The sequence below is a fragment of the Lissotriton helveticus genome, chromosome 7, assembly GCF_964261635.1.
Source record: "Lissotriton helveticus chromosome 7, aLisHel1.1, whole genome shotgun sequence".
Classification (NCBI taxonomy): Eukaryota; Metazoa; Chordata; class Amphibia; order Caudata; family Salamandridae; genus Lissotriton; species Lissotriton helveticus.
In genome coordinates this window covers 1,497,484,897-1,497,502,845 of record NC_136068.1, presented here as the reverse complement: position 1 = coordinate 1,497,502,845, position 17,949 = coordinate 1,497,484,897, and the positions used below count along the sequence as shown (strand labels likewise).

At 42.0% G+C, this 17,949-nt stretch overlaps 1 protein-coding gene across 1 annotated transcript in view; it reads right to left on the bottom strand.

The window, feature by feature from the left end:
- MAMSTR (MEF2 activating motif and SAP domain containing transcriptional regulator) overlaps positions 1-17,949 on the bottom strand; it is a 226,524-nt gene that overhangs the window by 7,711 nt on the left and 200,864 nt on the right. Inside the window, exons 10-12 of the mRNA XM_078654933.1 lie at positions 13,966-14,655; positions 11,646-11,783; positions 6,638-6,692 (exon numbers count right to left, since the gene is read on the bottom strand). Coding sequence (XP_078511059.1) covers positions 6,638-6,692; positions 11,646-11,783; positions 13,966-14,655 — 883 coding nt within the window. The remainder of the gene's footprint in view (positions 1-6,637; positions 6,693-11,645; positions 11,784-13,965; positions 14,656-17,949) is intronic.

The following is a 17,949-nucleotide window of genomic DNA, read 5'->3' as shown; positions in this document are numbered from 1 at the left end:
ATGCTCTTTGGATTTAGAGCAGGATTGGGGAACTCTATGCTTTTCTTTTATGCATATTGGTAGTAGTTTTGGCCAGGTAAACTAATCAAAGTTATGGGGCACTCTGGCACATATAAGCCTATCTTAACCTCTTATAAATTTTCTACAGCCTCTTCTCAGGGGAGTGACTGCCTCTGTGAGATATGGGTCAGAGGGAGTATGCACTGAAACTTTTGGGCTGACCAAAAGTGTTCGCCTGGGCTGATTCAATGCTCCCAATACATGTATTCTGTATATTAATGGGCTGAGCGATTTTCTGATCGCCAACGGCAAGGACCTGCCAAAGGTGGAACCCTGGTTTGTTTCAGCACTGTTATATGCAGATGATGTAGTCTTAATTGCCCTCACCCCCAATGGCTTGAAAGGACTCGATAATGTTGCCAAGTTCATGGATAATCTGCAGCCTCTGATTGGCAAGGCAGGAAATCAGGCTTGGGTCGATGGGCCTGTGGCTGAGGACAGTAGGTGGGCCGTTCTTTTGGTGGAATAAGTAGCGCCACCACCTGAGCCATTTCCACTTCAAGCACACACCAGCATACTTACACTAACAGTGAAGAGATGCACAGCCGGGTATTTCTCAGAGAAAAGTGACAATGGCTGCTCCTGGTCGTCCCTGCATGGGGTGTCCCTGCCTCCCGGTTCTTCCAGGTGTGACAGATGCCTCAAGGAGCTGCTAATGGGAAGTCATTAGCATTTGCTGTGAAAAGGACTTGGGCAGGCGAGCGCACTGGGAAATAGGAGTGGTGGGGGTTGGTGAGGCCAACTAGGAGTGCCTCAGTTTATTTATTACCAATCACTGCCATAGAACAGGCAAAGATAAATAAGCTTCTTCTGCCCCCCTTTGCCTGCCCGATATCAGTTATTGCAGTCAATAGAGAGAGGTTGTGGCCTTTAGCGACTTCGAAATTGCTGAACCAGTTCAAGTTCCAGCGTCTGCTCAACATCCTGTGATTCTGGGCAAATTACCTAATCTACCTGAACCTAAAAAACACGAATCCGAACTTTTGTAAAATTATCTGGTGCTCATGCTTAGCATTTCAATGCCTCTCAGTTAAGTTTGTGCTATATAAAACTGCATGTATGTGAGGAAAGTGACACTATTTTTTAATTTTGTATTTGCACTTTAGCATCATTACCTTTGTACAAAATTACATGTGATGCTAGCAGCAAGTAAAACAAAAAAAAGATGCTCCTCTCACCAGTCTCTTAGCGTTAGCGAGCTTTTCTCAAATATTGTAAAAACAAATCGGTTGATATCTTAAAAACCCAGAGTGATTTTTTTTTTTTTAGTTCTGTAATTTTTTATTGTGTGATTTTAAAAGGCAGCCTAGATCTGTGGTTTGTCCTGTTTCCCAGAGGAATGTAATCAGAACATCCACAGCAATCCATATCCACAGGATACAAAAGTGAGGGCCATATTATCAAGCAAGGGTGATACATTATCGCCGCTGTTATCGGCACGAAACTGCTGCTAAATCGGCGATAATGGGCTTGATAAAAATGCCCTTGTGAATTCCCATAGCAGCCCAGGTTCTGGTGTTAACCTGGGCTGCTATGGGAATTCACCAGGGCATATTATCAAGCCCATTATCCCCGCTTTAGTGGCCGTTTCCTGCCGATAACAGCGGCGATAATATAGCGCCCTTGCTTGATAATATGCCCCTAAGTTCTTAGAATTTTTGATATTTTAAGCATCCAACATATATTCTTTTCCAGTGTAATGTTCATTTACAATGTAGGTCCCTTTCACAGTTTTTTTTAAACAAATCTTTGGGTATATAATTGAATTACTTTTTTGTTGAAAATCTGAACATTTTCTCTGAATAAAAGTACATCTTTAATTCATTTTTTTGAAAATGAAATAAATGGTATGGACAGCTATACAATGAAGCACAGTCAGAAATGAAGTGCAAAGATGTACCGATAAGAAGATACATCTGAAAAGGTCATTAGGAATGAGAGAGGTGAACTCACATCAGCAATATATGCTTGTGCCTCCCCCTTCAGACCAGATTTTCATAGCCCACATTTCACCAAATGTACTTTAAAATATATATATTGGGGCCCAAGATGCCAGGTGCTGGAGCACATTATTCTGGTTTAGTACTCTGGCTAAACTCCTCTTCGCCAGGCCCGAAGCTGCTTTACGTTCAAGAAAAGACGGGGAGTGATCTCCTGAGTTCTGCTGGAGGATTCCACCTTGTGAGGTTTTCTTCCTCGTATCAGCTAGAAAAATGAGAAGCAACGTCTGTGACCCTGACAACATCAAGATTGCTGCACAAGTACTCCAGGAACCTAGCAGTGGGAATGCTGCCGAAAGTGGGTATAGCAGAAGACCTCCATTGCGACCCTGCTGATTTAAAAGTGACCCACACCAAGAATTAGGAGCTGCAGTGTACCCGAATCGCACACCAGCACCTCCCAGTGGATAAAAAGCGTTGTGGCAAAAGACCGGAGAAGTGAGAAAGGGCCTAAGAGTTAGGGGTGTCCCAAGGGAGAGTGAATGAATGTCACTGCATGACAGCTGGTTCTGGAGGCCATGTCAAAACTTTTGAGACCTACACTTAGAGAGACTCCTGTAGCACAGCACTTGCCATGCCTCCAAAAGAAACAAAAATAAAAGCAAGAAAGATCCACTTGACTTTTGATCTTCCATAATGCCATCTGAGTAGGGGGCAGTGTAAGGGAGATGATAGACATTGCTATTGAGGATGATGGTTGGAAGTCTCCAAGGGACCTAAGAGACCTGCAGTGAGCTACATCAGATATCAAAAAGGCAATCGCTTCAAGTACGAAAATGGCCTCATTCACCAGCAACAATGCTAAACAGAGGGGACAGTACAGAATAATAAGATAAGGATTGGCTAGCTGGAGGTCTCAGCGACAGCACTGCAAGATGATAATAAGAAGCTCAGGGAATTCAAGGAGAGTACCATTCCAGTTCTGGTTCCTATGGAGTCACAAAATGAATGTCTGTAAGACCAGATCTGTGCAGCCACCATTCCACCTTCTGGCAGTTCTGAGAAATCTGGTGAAGAAACCATAAAGACTAGAGTCAACAGGATTTTGAACTACAAGGACATTTATTTGGAGGATGGCTCTAAGTTATAGTAAGGAAGGCATATCAAAACTCTACAAAGAAACTAAGGAGGTACTAAGGACTTCAGTGAAACAGTCATAGCGGAACTTTGAGCCCCACAAAAAAGAACATATTTTCAGAAGGGCATCCAGTCACAAGCAGGGTCGAATTGGGAAGGTGGGCCCTGACCGAATGGCTGGTGCCTATGGGTGACACATGAGTGGGGTTTTCAAGGGCATGCCTTGCTTTATTCCTGCCCTGCCCGGCCATTGCACTTCAGGCTAAGGTGGGCAGGCAAGGGTGGTAAGTGTGACAATCTGCCTTTCTGGGGACCAGATGTTGCTCCATTTGTTGGGCCACTCTTACCTCGGCGCCCCGTGTGGGCGGCTTAGCCCAGAAGCAGTGTCTTGCCCCTGACCCATCCCCTGCCAATCCATCACATTCAGACAATGGAGGGTGGGAGTATGCAGGAACCTCACTGGGGAGGCAGGGGTTTCTGGCTAAGGGCCATCTGCAGCCCAGGCCCCACTGGGGCAGCAGCAGCTATGCCCCTTGTTATGACCTCCTCACTGCAAGGCCATCACCCTGAAGCAATGGTGGGCTGGGGAGGGAGTGAAGTAAGGGAAGCCATCCTGGAGGCAACCTTTATTAAGCTGCTATTAAACTAGAGAGTAGGTGGCCTTACAGCCAAACCTGCTGACTTTGGAAGTAGGAAATCAGGTTCTAGTCCAGGCATCAGCTCAACATCCTGTGATTCTGGGCAAATCACTTAATCTCTGAGTACCTGAAGTAAAAATACATTTGAGCTTGAGTTCACTCTATGTAAAACTACAAAAAAGCAATTAGAAAAAACAGCAATTTATTTATGTTATCAGATTCTGCAAAGACCACAGCTTAATAATTAGAGAGCACTCTTTATATTACAATAGCCATATTATTTTTTACATGGCTTTTCTGTCTTTGCTTAGTTTAACTTTTAGTCATAGATGAGTATAGAAGCTTTAGAACACATTTTAAAGTGCTTTCACCTTACGTTGACTGTTCAAAATGCATACTGATTAGAGGAAGAAATAAAGATTTTTTGTGATTTTCTTTTATTTTCGCACCGGTCAGGAAATAAAAATGCAGATCATGTTGGTTAAAAACGGCCAGGTGGAGGCCCTAGATACATTTTATTGCACCTCACCCACCTGGCTAAAATGCTGTGCTTCTCGTTTTCACCAATCATACTGCTTTTATAAGCTTTAAAATGCTGAGGTCTCCAAACATTTCTCTAAAAATAAGTCCATTGAGACTAACCAAATGATGTTCCATGAAAGGGCATGATTTGCGAATGAGGATATATATTTTTGGGGATTGGCCAAGCGCTAATACCAAACCGACCCTGATAACCTGTACCTTGAAATGAACACATCTAAAACTCTTTGCTAGGTCTGTGGTAACCAACAACTTAAGGTTAAGAAAATCAGCTTTACAGTAAACCCAAATACAAGCACATATGACTTATCTTGTATGTCGCACAGGTGTCTCCGTTATGATCAATCTGTGGGGGAGAGATCTTTGACCTAGTCATGAAGGTGAGAAACATGCCTGTGTTGCCTATCCTCAAAATGTACAATTTTTTGCCAAGCTTTGAAAAGAGTGCAGATATGGTAGAGCCCAGGGTTTCAAGTTCTTTTTTGTTTGTAAAAACCAAGTCTACGCAGGTGATGGTTCACCGTGCTGTGCTATTTAGTAATACTATCAACAGGGCACATAGCAATGCTGCCCCTTTACCTTTTCTTTTTAAAGTTAATATTGAACTCCTAGATTAAATGCCCTTGGATCAAGATATGATTAAAGTTTTTGGCTTTAAAGATAGGTCGGTGAAGGTAGTGTTACACACTGATGAACAAATGATATAGGGCCATATGCATCAACCTAAAAACTGGTCCTAAATGGCCCTTTGCAACTGGTATTTTTGCATTTGGGATGCACCATTCCAAATGCAAAAATCGCAATTTAAGGAACCGCAAAAATTTGTGATTGCTTAAATTGCAATTGCATTTAAGGAATGGCAAATTGCGATTCCTTAAATGCAATGCATTAACCCCAAAAAAATTGCGATTTCGCAAATAAGAATTGCAAACTACCGTCAATCTAGAGTTGATAGTAATTTGTGATTTCTTTGAAAAATGCACTTAAGTGCATTTTTCAAAGTCCCATGTTACACACACACACATGCCCTTTGGGCATGTGTGTGCGCAACAGGTGGATACATTGTAATTTCAGGGGTGCAACAGGGTGTCCTTTTGGCACCCTTGCAACCTTTAAATTGCATGCGTAATTTGCGAGTACCTATTGGGTACTCGCAAATTGCGCATGCAATTCCCATTCATTCGTGTGGGACTCTAGGCCCAATGGAATTAATGGGAAGCAATTCCATAATTGCGACTTGCAAATTGCGACTCGCAATTTAGGAATGTGTAGGAATCTACAAATTTCTTTTTGTGATTCCTACATGCATAGCTAATTGCAATTCTTTAATTGTGATTCCTTAATAATCGCAATGAAAGAATAAGAATTGGCTTTTTTGATGCATGTGCACCATAGACCTTACCTTTCTATATAGAAAAAACTGTATTTATGAGAGAAATTAACTTATTTGGAATCATTTTCGATTATTGAGCCAACACTACTGAATCCAAAGCTATCTGGCAAAATTTCAAATCTCTGAATGAGTTTATGAAGGCTGGAGATATAAATATCATAACCAATGAATTTGTGATTTAAGACATACTATAACAGAGTGAGGCAATAGTTCAAAAACATCATCCCATTCCAAAAATAGAGACGTCAAGATGACTAATTCTTTAATAGACTGACATTTTTTCACTTTTGCCACTATGTCACATAGAAAACAACTCAGGCAAATGACAGCCGTCATATTACTGTTACAGTGGAAAAGGCAAAGGAACACCCCAATATTTAATGGGTCTGTAGTGGAAAGAGTTTTCCAAAGATAAAATATTTCTTCAAAGGAATAAAAAATGACAACACATGATTTGGTTAGAATTACTTCATGTTTGCTTGGGCAGATAGATGCTTTGCTGACTATCTGCATGAGTAAGTGTGGAACAGTAAAGGTGCTGATAGGAATCTTTAACTGTCAGATATTTCTCCAGTACTTCATGTAAGTACTCCATATAACGTTTGTAGTCGAAACTATCAGCGGAGCAGAATCCTATATTTTTGATAACCTGTTGTTAAACCTAAGCCGTATACAGAGCTTTGCTGCCAATTTGCAAAGGCTCATGACATGTAAGTACTACAAACACACATACACCCATATTTGTCCACACAGTCACCCAAGGTGTTTTGCTTTGTTTCTTACACACTGGGGATGCTGCTGGTTGAATTCTCTGGGTAGCAGGAAGCTAAGACACAATGTTCTGTTTCTTCTTTCCAAAACAATTAGAGTTAGCCAATTTCCCATATTAGACCCTTCTAGCACTTGTGGCAAGTGAAAGGACAGCTCACCTGTACACCCGAGAGGCTCCTCCAAGATGTCGTCAATGGATTCACTTCGAGCCATCTGGGAAGCAAAAGAGAAGGTAATAAACCCTTAGACATAAACCAGGAACTTTGAATTCCGGTGCAACATCCAGTATCACACAACAATGGTGAAGAGTAGGCAGCACTGCACTTATTACTTCCCTCTTTTCATATGTTTCACCTCACCTCTAACCACAGCAGCCTCCTCTCACGATTTGCACAAGAATATCAACTACAAAATAGCACTGGGCCAAAATATTGAGGCCGAAATATTGAGGACCAAAATATGGTAAGTGCATGTCGCTAAGTATAGATTTACTATTCTTTACCCACATCTCTGTATCTTGAAGAAATATATCTTCTAATATACCTCTATTCTGTATTGTAATATGCTTCCCGATGGTTGTTGTTGTCCATCATTCCTATTTGTATTTTCCCATAATTGTCAGTCTGTTCATTAGGATAAAAAACCTTTGATGGTATCAAAACAAAGGTTAGTAAAAAATCGCATCACTCAGTGCTGTGTTCATTCCTAGTATTTGGACACAAGCTGTCTTCCTCAGTTCTGAGCAAGCACTATTCTTGGGTCAACATACTTACTTCATTTATAACCAAGTAAAGAGAGGGGGACCAATTTGCAAGAGCATTGTTCATCATGGGAATTAGAACGTTAAGATTACACATTTACATGGCTTTGGGTTTGGCCCAGGATCGGCAACTCCCTAAAAGTCCAAATAGGACACTGTATGTTTTATTAGTGTTATCTGTGTATGATTATACATTGAATATTACTATTTAATTCCCATTTTAGATGTTGTGGGACAATTTATAAAGGCATGCAATAGTACCTAAAATGATACTACAGGAATACTACTTTATGTATTCCAAAATCCTCCATGAATAGACTGATTGATCATTAAATCCAGTCTTTGCTGTATTCAACTACTTCATTTGTTGTAGGGTGGTCAGCCCAAGTACAGACCAGACTCAAGTGGTACTTTAACAATTTTTACATGTGTTATGAATGTGTATAGTGATGATTTATGTGAGGTGGTGTTATACAAATGCTGTTTTCCTTCCATCATTCCTTCCAGTAAACTATATATTCTCATAGTGCAGTTGTTTCCTCCTCTCATGAACAAGCTTTATAAAGATCCAACACAGTAAAGATCAGTTTATCGGGTTTCTTCCGATAGCTACAAGATTCTCTACCCTCAATATAGGTCTTTGTGGTGAAATAAACTTTCACTAGATCTGAACACTGTTGAGGTCTATATAGGGAAAACAATGTTCACTTTATTTCCAAAGATTTGACAACTAGCCTCTTAGGGCACCCCCTGCACATACCATAGAACACGTTTGGTGAATTGTGTGAATTTCTGTGACACTCTGTACTTTGATCTATTGGGCAGAGCAGTGAGCATTGCACTAATGGTATGAGGAACACAAGAGCTAAAGAAAACAACTTTGGGATTCTGTTCCACATAAAGGCTAACAGGGCATGATGCATGATATTTAAAAAATATAACATGTGTATTTAGGTTTTTTACAAGTACTGACAGTGAAAAACTGTAGTAAGAATATTGGTCCCATAGACTAACAATGGGTTATCTTATTACACTTGATAAGCAATAACTTCAGTTTCGGAGCGGATAGAAAAATACTCCTTCTACTCAAGTCTGACTCAAGTCTGTCTCAAGTGACTGGAGTCAATCTAGCCTGGTTGATGAGGATTCATACCCCGAAAACGGTCCTAGGATGCTTGTTTCCGGTCCAGGGAGAATCTAGCCTGGCAGTTTGGGCTGGACTGCTCCCATGAGGACCAGGGTCAAGACTGATTTGCATATGGCTGGGTTTATACTGAAATGGCATGGGGAGCAAAGAAACGAAGGACTTAGGCCAAGATCTCTCTACTGGGGTGATTGTTTGACATTGTTCAACATTCTGTTCATCAATTGTTCTTTTTGCATTTATCACCCTGAGTGGAATGGATATACCCAGTTGTGGGTCCCATGCTCTTCATGACTCTGGAGGCAAGCTAGCCTGGCTGAAACCCCTAAAGCTGTCCTAGGATGCTTGTTTTCGGTCCAGGAAGAACCTGGCCTGGCAGTTCGGGCTGGACTTTTCCCATGGGGAGCAGTGGCAAGACTGCTTTGCATATGGCTGGATTAAACAGGAATGGCATGGTGAGCAGAAAATGATGGATTTATGCCCAGATCTCTGTACTGGGGTGACTGTTTGTCATTGTTCAACACTCTGTCCATCTATTGTTCTTTTTCGCATTTATCAACCCGAGTGGGACGGGTATGCCTAGACGTGGGTCCTGTGCTCTCCATGCCACTAGAGTCAAGCTAGCCTGGTTGATGAGGGCTGATAACCCGAAACCAGTCCAAGAATGCTTGTTTCTCGTTCAGGGAGAACCTGGCCTGGCAGTTCGGGCTGGACTGTTCCCAGTAGGGTCAAGACTGATTTGCATATGGCTGGGTTTAAACGGGAATGGCATGGGGAGTAAACAAAAACGATGGATTTAGGCCCAGGTCTCTGTACTGGGGTGAATGTTTGACATTTTTCAACATTCTGTCCATCAATTGTTCTTTTTACTTTTAGAAAGTTGGCATTGTCCGGCCTAAGCTAAATGTGCCTTTCTGCCAGTGTCACATAACTAACGGTGCTCCTGTGGTGTGATCTGCATGCCTTCCAGACAGGAAACAAAAGGCCTTGGGTGTTGGGAATGGTGTTTCTCTCCTGAGGAGGATGGCCTTGGGGTGTAGCCAATCCTTTGGCTCTTTATCACCTTAATATGTCAAATTCACGAAAGCTAATGTAATCTGATTATCAGAATTAAACTGAAATATTATGGTGACGCCGACTTTGAGCAAGCGTGTTTCCTGGTTCGGACCCATTGATACCATCCCACCATAATATTTCAGGTTTCATTCTGATGATCATATGACATTAGCTTTCGTGAATTTTACACATTAAGGCGAAAAAGAGCCAAAGGGTTGGCTTAACCCGCAGACCAGCACGGATTGATCTCTGCTACTGCTGCCTACTATAAATGTCTGTGGATATTACAGTGACAGTGAGGACTTCACTGAACCTTGAGGTTCAATCATTTTCATTTGTTTAGTCCTGAAGACGGTCTGAAGAGATCAGCATAAAGACCGAAACGTCGACAGTTGCACTTTTTTTCTGTTGAAGAACAAAATAAGCTGAATTCTTCTGTATTTGTCAGTTGATTCATCATATTTGTATTTGGAAAAAGTGTACACAATTGGAACTGGAAAGTCTGTAACATTGGATGTATGATATATTCTTGTTCCATTGTGCTTTAAATGAATCAGTACCCTTTCTCTATTTTTGTTCATGATAAAAATCTGCTTTTTAACATACACCCGCATGTTTGAATTGATAATTTGTTGCGAAATTGTTTTTTGATATGATTTGATATATTTCTACATTTTCATTTGAAAAACTATAATTGCTCATAAATTGTGTTTATATAAATTGCCCAATTCTAAACAAAATACATTAATCTGCAAGAAAGTTAGATAAACTTGCACCTTATATAAAAATAAATTAATTTGCAAGAAAGCTATATAAATTTGCATTGAGTAAAGAGCATAAACTATTGAGAATTAAGTATTGGAATAAATCCCTTGAAGGCACGCTTACCAGTTCCTACTAGGTCCTAGACTCTTGGCTAGCATGAGAATGTATGCCTCCTACATCAAAACTGAAATGACTGAACTACAGGTGAAAATCCAGATGTTTTGACTGCGCACGACCGCAAGTGGGCTCTTCGCCTAAGCAATGACCACTGTGTCTCCTGCCACCACATCATTCCAATGCCAACGAGCTCTTCACACCAATAACGACCGCCTACGTCTCCTACCAATGGAAAGCTTCGGTGGCAACTTCCTCCTCGCGCCGACAGATCTCCTTGTGGCTCCCACCAGCACAAAACTCCATCTGAGGCTTCTTGTGTGGACTTCGTCTTTTAGAAGTTAAACTCTTCGCCTTGATGAACAGGGTCCTCTTACACCCACTTCATCACAGTCAGCCTTAACAAGTGACTATGACCCAGTTCAGCGCGACTAGAAAACCATAAGTGGTGCTTTGTGCTTTTTTGGTGCTATTTTCATCTGAAACTTTAAAAATTCATATGTCTGGTTCTACTGAGTAGATATGTGTCATTTGGTGTCATTATATTTATTAGTATTTACTCTATTTCTCTAAACTGGTTTGGTATTATTCTTTTTTGAGTGATACTTTACACTTTGCCTCTAAGTCAAGTCTGACTACTTTTGTGACAAGCTACCAGAAGTGCAGGTTTATTTAGTGACATTTGTGGTTCACCCTCACACGGACTGTGTTTATTACTTGAGTGGAGTTGCCTCCCCTCTCAACTAATAATCCAATTTCTTACAGTAGTTTAGAGACCAGGGCTTTCCTTTTCACTCTCTTTGCCATAATTGTGCGCATTGCCCTTCATCAACAGATTCCCTTTACTTGTTGTCTCTCTTTCCATCTTTTAATCTGTCTTTCACCTCAAATTTCTTTGTCTAGTGCATTGTCACCAGCCAGGGCTTCCCACTCACTCTTCCATGTTGTCCCTCCACCAAAGGCCCATGTATTTAGTGGAAGATATTGTTGTACCTTTATCACCCCTTAGACACATTTTCAGGCTCAGTTTCATCTAACCCCAGTACTTTTCAAATAATCATTCACTCTTCCTTTTTAGTTATCTTGCCCCTTCAGCTTCGACCTTATATGTGGTCCTTGTTGCCTTTGCACATTAATACTATCCCATTTAAACAATGTGTCCTCTTTCATGTAAATCTCTGGCCCTCCCTCCTTTCGCCTTCACGTGTGTTGCCATCCAGTTCTGCATGCCTACATCTCAATCTTCACTGTCTCACTATTGGTTCCATAACCATCACAACTTCTTCCGTGATTGGTTGCACTGCCCTGATGTATCTCCACTCCTTACCTCTGCCTTTTGGATGGCTTCCTGGAGTTCCTCCTCGAGGGACAGGGTCCCTGGAACTGGGCTTGGTGGGCTTGCCGTGATCTGCATGGGAAGCTCAAAGTCCTGCTCTATGGTATCACAGGCTGGCGGGCAGAAGACCTGTGCATTGGAAAGATAAAGTTAGAAGAGTCAGAAATCACCCTACGTCTCATGTTGTCAACTATGCCGTCAGTGCCACCAGCACTGGAGTGAATCTTAAATTGAGTCACTGTAATTATGTGGGAATCAAGGATACAAATTATGTGGAAAATTGCGTGGCATTGAAATATCGCTATTTTTACATTTTACCGCTAGTTGATATAACAGATGAGCCAAAGCTAAAATATATTGGGTTAACAAGAGTTTTGCTAACATACATTTACCAGACAATATTCAAAACTAGTTTCGCCAACAATTATTGATTTTGAGTTCCATGCATGGACAGGAATACCATGAAAGATTTTACTCCGTTAATACTTAATGAAGTCTTGGCCCTTAGGCCTAGAGGGACATCTCTGATACCTTTCTAATATCTTTCTTCAGATAGGTTAGCTCAGTGGATTCAATGCCTGCTCCAGAGGTTCTGAGATTTCCCTGGCACTATAGAGTCATACCTGGCATAAAGCTTGCCCTAGCATAAGTGAGTCCAATCCTAACATTATCTGAGTATCCATAAGGATTGTAGAGCCCACTTCTGATATCATTGGGCCCATCCGGTGAATGCTGTTGGAATGTGTGACATCAATGTGCATATTACTGGTATAATATGGATGTGAGTGGTCAAATGTGCATTTATGGAAAACGAAAAGATGATATTGTAGAACAAAAATTGTGATTTTCCTGAAAGGTGTTCAGGGACAAAATTATCCAAAAATATCATTTAAAGAGAGAAAGACAATAGGAAAACCTGTTGCTGCATTACTAGTCACCCACCCGCCCACACCCTCTTACATCAATTTGAGTCGTCAACTGCACTCTGTTAGACTTATTGACAGATTATCATAGATTTTATCCGAATATTAAAATATGTTAACTCCTCGTGTGCCCCCATTTAACTGTTCCAGTCCCCAAAACAACCTTCAAGCTTGTAGCACTTACCTCCAGGGCAGTACTCTGCCTTATTCAGTCACTTAGTCTACCACCTATGCTTAACAAAATCTACAGTAGATATCACAGATGCGTAATTTGCGCTCTGTCGCCCAGTGTTTCAACTACCTTTTGTTCCTACAGGGCTAGAACGTCTTGTCTTTAACCATAGGACTCTTTATCTCAACTCTATCAATGTGCTTCAGCCATTGCAATCAGGTTTTCAGGTTCTACAGTCCACAGAAGCAGCCCTTACACATAGTGTCACCTCCTCTCACTGAAACCACCTTCCCTCCACCCTCAAACTCCTTGATCTATCTGTAGCTGTCAACCAGATTGATCACTCTACTTTACTTTGCACCCTTAAAACTGCTCTCAATAAAGTCTCTAACCTCACTTCCTCAAACTTTCTGACCAGTCATTCTCTAATGCCCGGCAATCTGAAGAATCACCCCTCACCCCACTATTTGTTGGTTTTTCCCAAGATTATGTCTTGGGGCCAGGCCTTTTTCTTTGTATTTTACCTCCCATGGTGTCTTTGGGTTAACTTTTTTTACCACCTGAATGCAGATGTGAGACACATCTTCTCATTCCTAACCTTCTCCAGTCGCATATATATTTAACAGTGTTATTTTCTTTAGTTATTGAAAGGCCTTAAATTCCCTCATGCTGAACTCATCTAGGATGTAGGTGCTTTATATTCCCTATTCTAGTACCCCTGCAACTAGCTCTATTAATCTGCCTCCTGTACACACTATTCTCTGTTGCTAGGATCTAGCCTTTCATTCTGAGGTCCTCCTCCTGCCTACTACTCTGTTCCACCAGAATCTTTACCACTGCAGACATCACAACGTCCCCTCCCGTACCCTGCCCATCTTGCCATTCGAACCTACTCAACCTTCTGCTCGTCCACATTCTCCTCCCATCATCCGTTGCTGCATGCTCCACAGAAGGTTCTCCCTTCCAAACACTCATCTCACTCGGCTCCAATCCTTTACCCTTAGACACTGCCAAAGGTTTTCCTTCCTGCACACTCGTCTCTCGCCATACACTCGCTAGCCTTGTAGCCTTGGCAGCAGACTCTTGCTGTCAGTGCTTTGCAGCTACTGCCATGAAACTCACATCTAACTTCTCCTACCAAACTGTCCTTGTAATCCCTGCAGTTGGCTCCCCTTCTCATCACACATATGTGCATTTTCATCTCTGGCAGACTTACCATAAAGTGGTCACTGGCAGGGGCCGCATTTGATGCCTCCTGGATGCTAGTTGGCTCTTCCTTGATATTAGAGAGTGTGTAAAGGAACTGGGCCTCACTCACAGGAGTATGAACATCTGCTGACGAAGCGGAAGGAAGCGGTCCCAACACAGATGTGAAGCCTGGGCTTGGGGCTAGCAGTTCCCCTTTGTGGCGGTTCTTCAGGCGCTTGTGCATCTCCAACTCAACCCGCAAGTCCTCTGCCTGCTTCTGTTCCAGCTGCAGCTTCCACGTCAGGTTCTCAATCACCTTCTGCTTCTCCTGCAGCACCTGGTCTTCGTCAAACTCCATCATAGGGACATCCTCCTCTGTCCCACTGGGGCACGCGGGTCCACTAGCACACACCCCGAGCCCGTCACAGGTATCCAACAGCCCTGAAGACTGCTCGATACTTGATTTGGGCATCTCCCCAAACATCGGGGAGGCAGCAGTCTGAATGGTGCATAGAGTAGGCGAATGTGTGCCCATCACTGTGGGAGCGTGGAAAGTAGGCATTTTTAGGATAGGGGTGACCAGGCTGGCACTTGCGATAGGTGTAGTTGCTGGCCTGGGACACAGGGTTTGGTATGGCTTCAGGCGTTCTAGCAAAGCTGGTTTTGTGCCAGAGACAGGAAGTCCTCGTTTCCTGAGTTGCTGTCGGAGTTTGGACACCTTTGGAAACAGGAAAAGAGATTAAACTGATTGCATACATGGCACAGAAATATGAGATAGCTACACATTGCTTCATATCAGTAGTATGCGGACCAATGATTACAAAGGATATCCCTTATGGCACCTCCTTGTGTACCAGTCTACTTGCATATTATGGAGTGTCTTGAATTCCAGAGACTTGTGCTAGGCCTTTTAATGAATGAACAATGGCATGACGAAATTACCAGGTTTCTTATTCGGCAGTGACGTAGTAAGAGTCTGCACTCTTTCAGAACACTCGATAGAAGAGTAAGGAGGGCCCAAAAGACAGTGGCCGTAAGGCTGATGGACCACCAGCGAGAGGTTTCCAGAAGTAGAATCAGATGAGCCTTCGAAACTGACCCACACTTAGATGCCACAAGGGCACCAAGAAGTGTGAAGAGGGGGCATCCAATGTTCTGGCAGGTGCCCTGCTACCGTCAGCCGCTAAATAATGCCCTTAATTGTCAGCACCGGTACCTATGACACTCTGCCTCAAGGTGGCGTCACTTTTTTAATTCAGAGACAAGCACAACAACTGTTGTTTATTAATTCAATATATATTAAGAAGGGCTAATCCCTACTGCCAAAGCCATTCTTTTAACTTTGGGGTCCTGAAATTGCCAGAATTGTCACACTTGTAGGAGTATGACTTATTAGTTATGCTGTTACTGCAAATGACAGCGCAATGGGCAGTGCAAGCGGAAGTGGCCTGCTGGCTAGAGCCCTGGCACGTGTGCTTTTTTACAAATTACAAAGAAAGGGGGGGGTTTTTCCTATGCCTCTAGGCTTATTTTTGCCATCTATTCTGAAGGAAAAAAACTAAGAATCAATTAGTTATCCTGACATATTTATGTCTTTTTATTTAAATATTTTTAGTGTTTTTTGGTTATTTTGATTAATCAGAGAAAGAACAATATCAACTGTACGTGTTGCCAAACAGTTAAACACAAATTGTGGACATTACAGTGAAATACAAACAAACATGCTTAATATTTACAATATATGAACAAGAAACAATCAATCAAAATTTAGTCCAGTTGCCAAGGAAAATTAAACAAATCAGCATATGTTGGCAAGTTAATACCATTCGCTGTTAGTCATTTAGGGGGCATAACGATGCTTTTCGATCATGTATCACAAACCCCTGGGCTCTGAGAAGTATCACAATCAATTCAAAAAAGAAAGAAAGACAGAGCATAAATGCCGAATAAATCAGAGCGTAAGTGCCGACGCGTTTCAAATCCTGTGTGTTGAATCACAGGATTCTCATCAGGGCTGGATGAGTCTATTCCATAGGGAACTGTTCTGACAAAAAAACGAGGAAAAGAACTTTTAGAAAAAATAGTTCCTCAATCCATTCACATTCATTCCACTCCAAATGTAAAAGCATCAGAAGATGCAGCGTACCTTATTTAATTTCAAGGTTTCTGTAGTCTTTTAAAAAAATGCCGTGTGCGCGGTGGGTGTCACTCTGCAAAAAACAGCAAATCAAATATTTGATGTTTTTGTCCCAATGTTAATAAAGGGGTTGAAAAAGGTTGAAACCAAGCAACAAAAAGGAAAAAATTCTGACCTGTGCGTGTTTAGCAGCGATTAGTCATAATGTCGTCGCGTGCTTTTTACAAATTAAGCACTTATTCAGAGGTTTAGTTTGCTGCCCCTTGTAAATACTTTATGTTTCAGAAGTAATAGTCTTTTTAGCTGTGTTTATTTTTAGATTGCATTATCACTTTCTTTTTCCTTTTTAAACTAACCATTAACAGTTCTGTGTGTTCATCTTTCACATCAAATATTATATTAGGAGCAATGCTAAAAAAGAACATATTTTACTGTTGGTCGTGCAAATTGTCCAAGAAGACAGGGTTTCTAGCAGTAAGTGAAGTCAAACATCCATTTCTGTTTCAATCCCACAGGGAATTTATCATCAAGACTAGAAAAACACATCTCAGGTTGTACCCAGAGCATCCAGTTGGGTTCATTTGTATCGCGGACTACAGGGGTGGACAGGGGCGTTCCGCAGGGTTCTGTGCTGAGTCCTACCCTATTTAATGCATACGTGACACCCCTGGCGGATATCATCAGAGGCCAGCTAATTGTTTCCATTGAGGAAGACATCATGTCAACTCAGCGGAAATTCAGGAGCTGCATGTCTAACGTCGCCATCTGGATGAGGAGGAATTTATTACAACTCAATCCCTCAAAAACTGAAATTCTGCTATTTGGGAAGGCCGAGGCAATCTGGTCCACGGAGTGGTGGCCGGCTGAGTTGGGTGAAGCCCCTCCACCAAGGAGTTGGGCTAAGAATTTAGGCATTAGGATAGATGATAAACTATCTTTGTAGGAGCAGGTCAAGACAGTGTCAGGCACGTGTTTTGGCACAATGAGGATGCTCAGGAAGATCATTCCCTGGATCCCCTTGTCAGAGAGGAAAATCCTTTTCCAGTCACTCCGGTTGAGTCCGCTGGATTATGGTAATTCGCTGCTGGTGGGTGCCAGAGAGGATCTCTTATCATGGCTGCAGGTAGTGCAGAACACTGCAGCCCGCTCTAGCCCTCAACAAGCCGGCACGCACCCCATCAGCCCCTTTGCTGAACCAACTACATTGGCTCCATGTGAGGAAACGAGCTATCTTCGGAGGAATACCACCCCGTGTCAGACTCCCATTTAAAGCTTTTTAACACTGTGATTTCAGTGAGAGATTCCGGTCCTACGTATATTTAAAAAGCTATTGGTTTACGACGAGAGAAACCTTATCCCGGGCTCCGTTTTTTTGCTCTTTTAAGATTGGTTACTTTTTCTCTTTGGCCATATCGGGTGCCACGAGAAAGGAATTGTGGCTTATGTGTATTAGGAAGAAGATGCTACAGCACCAGCCTTGCATATTTTTTAAGTTTTGGCCGTGAGTGGCGGCAGATCACTTTCGGTACACAAAATTGCTTTTAATCTAAGAATAGCAGAGATATTATTCATAAACGCATGAGATTTTGCTATAGGAAGTGGGAAGATATTGTTTTTTCCTGATGAAGGTGGGCAGTTATCCCCATTGGACCCACCGAAACGCATCGATGCTCTAACTTTTGGGAATCACCACGGATATATGACATATGCTAACAATTGCTTTTGATTATCTAGCAAGAATCTGTCTCGCCTAAAGCTTTGTGCATACAAATTATCTACTTATAGGTCCAATTATCGTGGTGCTCCCTGATTTGTAATTATTTTTCTTGCTTTGTTTCTTTGTCCCACGTGTTTACATATGTTTTTAAAGAAATG